The following is a 3,775-nucleotide window of genomic DNA, read 5'->3' on the forward strand; positions in this document are numbered from 1 at the left end:
ATATATATATATATATATATATATCGGCAACATTTGTCAATTTCTTGAAAATGGGGTCATAACCCCGAAACATTGAATACAAGGTAAGTCTACATTAATTCACATATTTGTTTTCTTGGGATTTACCTTGCTTTTACTTCGCATTGTTTTGGTCTTACCCATGACCCTCTATACAATATATTCTACACAATGCTTCATAGTAATTATTCCGGGCCCAAGGGCCTGGCTAGGCTTTGAAAGGGTGATGTTATATGTATATATATATATATATCTGCGTGTGTATGTATGTATCTGTGTGTCTGTGTTTGTCCCTCAACCATCGCTAGACAACCGATGTTGGTGTGTTTACATCCCGGTAACTTAGTAGTTCGGCAAAAGAACCTGATAGAATAAATACTAAGTTTACAAAAAAATAAGAACATACACACGGACGAAATGTCACTAAGCATTCCGCCTGGCATGCTAAGTTCCGCCAGTTCGTTGTCTTAAATTTAAAGACATGTTGGTTTCAAATTTTGGCACAAGGCCAGTAATTGTGACGAAGTTTACATCAAACCCCAAAAGGATGAAAGGCAAAGTTGACCTTGAGTGAATTTGAACTCAGAACATACAGACAGACAAAATGCCATTAAGCATTCTGCATGGTATGCTAATGATTCTGCCAGCTCACCGTCTTAAATTTATGAACATATTAAAGCGATTTTAGAAACACAGTTTAACAAAAAGAATTTCCTAATGAAATCTATTGTATGATTTTTACCTCAAAGCAAATCTAATTACAAGTAAATGCAGGTAAATTCAACAAAGTAAAAAAATTATTTAAACTTTGTTTAAACATCACCGTAGAAAATGAATTATTAGCTAATATTCAGGTGGGTATACATCAGAATTTTAATATAGAAGAATTGTGTACATTGCGGGATTATCTATGAATACTTAATGCCAGGTAACATTTTTTTATACCTGGAATAATGTTGAAAGCGAAAAATGCTCAGATTTCCTCTTTGTTTATATTCTGCATAACGATTTGTTTCTGCAGTAATTGCTTCAAAGAAAGAAAAAAAAAGAAGAAAAAAAAGAAAAAGAAAAATTTCACATAATATGGATGTGCTGTTAGTAAGATCGAATGCTGCGTTGTTAGCCTGTATCACAGCATTGAATAGACTTTTTGGATGTTGTTATACACCGCTGGTCACAGTGCACTTTATCGACGGGGGTCAACTTTGCCTTTCATCCTTTTGTGGTCGATAAAATAAGTACCAGTTATGTACTGGGGTCAATGTAATCAACTAGTCCACCCACCACCCAAATTCCAGGCCTTGTGCCTATAGCAGAAAGGATTATTATTATTATTATTATTATTACTATTATTATACAGTCCCACTGCGTGGCACCTTGGGCAAGAGTCTTCTACTATAGCCTCGGGCCGACCAAAGCCTTGTGAGTGGATTTGGTAGACGGAAACTGAAAGAAACCTGTCGTATATATGTATATATATGTATGTATGTATGTGTGTGTGTGTGTGTGTGTGGCACAGAGAGAAAAATAGAAATTTATAGCAAAAATGAAAAACAAAAAATGCGAACACTCTCTACCCTCATCAGTTGCCAATCAAATGTCATCACAATTTTGACACCTTCTGACAATATTACTCGATGTGAATCTATACACCTCCACACACATGTGTGCGTGCACACACATACACATGTGTGCGCACACACACATACACTCACCTGTGATAAGGCATGGCACAGACGCCTGCCCGTTTTGGTAGTTGACGAGGGAAGCTTCATACACACCCCTATCATCCTTGGGTAGCACCTGCTCCACGTTCTGGTTCATGGAAACTTCAAGGACCCACTCCTTTTGCTGTTCGAGTTCACTGGGCTGGAGTGAGAGTGTGAATAAGAGAGTAATTGAGTCAGAGCGTGAAGTTGTAGAGAAGAATAAAGCATAAATGATAAGGAAAAGTAATCATCGTCGTCATCATCATTGTCATTATCATAAATCATCATCATCGTCATCATCATCATCATCATAAATCATCGTCGTCGTCATCATTGTCATCATCACCATTATAGTTGTCATCATCATTGTTGTCGTCATCACCATTATTGTCGATGTCATCATAAATCAACATCATCGTCATCATCATCATCGTTGTCGTCATCATTGTCATCATCATAAGTCATCGTCATCATTGTCATCATCACAAATCATCATCATCGTCATTGTCGTCGTCATCATTATTGTCGTTGTCATCATAAATCAACATCATTATCACTGTCATTATCATTATCGTTGTCGCTGTCATCATCGTTGTTGTCATCGTCATCATCATCATTGTCGTCATCAACAACAACAATAATCATATATATGTACCTAGTTTGAAGTTAGACATTCATGGCAATATCTTACTTGTAGGGCACACCACCAACACACACACACACATACACACACACACACACAGAGGCATACATACAAATGCACCTATATATTCATACACACACACACACACAGAGTCCAGTGAAGAAGGTCACCAGATCGGTTAAAAATGAACGGAACTGGTCCACTTACAGAAAGGAAAAGATGCTCAGGCAGTGGAATCTCAAATGGTATGTCCGTAGCCTGGAAGTCGGAGTGATCCAAGCTGTCCAGAGTTCCGTCCTCAATGGCCTGCAAAAGTGTAGCAATCATAAAAAAAAAAAAAAATAATAATAGGGGTTTGACCTGGTGGTAGATTAAATAGCTTTTTTTTTTGTGGTGCATCCACTCACCTTGGATAGGAAAACAAGAGACAGACGAATGCATGAATCACTGTAGCAACAGCAAATATTCTTTATGTTAACACAAGTCCAAAGTGGACAAGTGAGATTGATTCTTTAGCATTTGAACTGGTCATATCTGGCTTAAATATTCTTCCAAGTTTATGATCAAACTGGCCAGACCTAGCCTTTCACACATACCCTAAAATGTCATTCTGATAATTAAATCATGTTGAAATCTCAGAGGTAGGAGATAATGCATGATTAATTCAAAACAGTACAAGTAAATAAAGTAACGACCCTCTTCAGTTGTGAATTTGAAACCATTATTATTATTATTATTATTATTATTATTGAGTGAGAGTGCATGCCATCAAAGTGACACTGGGGTAAAATATACGAAGCCCATTATACCCATCATGACTACCTGTCTGATAAGGTTACACCAGGTACATGCATTACAACCATGTGTGCGCGACATAGTGATTTCATATCAAGATAAACAGTGCATAACCTCGCAGGTGGGGCCCAGTTAGAATTTTCTTTAGGTCGAGTAGCCCATCCCACTCAAAAGGTCCCTGAATAAGGGTTGTTTAAGGATGTTGAACAAAACACCCATGTTTCCAAAGGTGACTTATCCAAACCCCCAAGAATTCCTCTCAACACATGGCTATGGTGCTCTCCAACTACTTCTGCTCATGATCAGAGATGCACATATCGTCAGCCACCAAGGGACATGCTCAAATGGTTAAGGTCAAACAACTGACAAGAAAATCTGTGGTATTGAGGAGAATATTTGCTGTAGCCCATCTTTTTATACCAAGACAAAACAATGTACATGATAACACTTCCAGTCAGTTAAGATCAGAAGCCATGAGAACCACTGCCTGGTACTGCATCTGGGCAGTTATTATTATTTTTATTATTATCATTATTATTATTATTATTATTATTATTAAGATGGTGAGCTGGCAGAATCGTTAGCACACCAGGCGAAATGCTTAGCGGTA

At 37.6% G+C, this 3,775-nt stretch overlaps 1 protein-coding gene across 1 annotated transcript in view; it reads right to left on the reverse strand.

Moving 5' to 3' along the window:
- Window positions 1-3,775, reverse strand: part of LOC106873882 (intraflagellar transport protein 172 homolog) — a 94,584-nt gene that overhangs the window by 15,387 nt on the left and 75,422 nt on the right. The window contains exons 35-37 of the mRNA XM_052977743.1: window positions 2,578-2,730; window positions 1,734-1,887; window positions 964-1,045 (exon numbers count right to left, since the gene is read on the reverse strand). Of these exons, the coding sequence (XP_052833703.1) occupies window positions 964-1,045; window positions 1,734-1,887; window positions 2,578-2,730 (389 nt within the window). The remainder of the gene's footprint in view (window positions 1-963; window positions 1,046-1,733; window positions 1,888-2,577; window positions 2,731-3,775) is intronic.

Source organism: Octopus bimaculoides, chromosome 28 (genome assembly GCF_001194135.2).
Source record: "Octopus bimaculoides isolate UCB-OBI-ISO-001 chromosome 28, ASM119413v2, whole genome shotgun sequence".
NCBI lineage: Eukaryota > Metazoa > Mollusca > Cephalopoda > Octopoda > Octopodidae > Octopus > Octopus bimaculoides.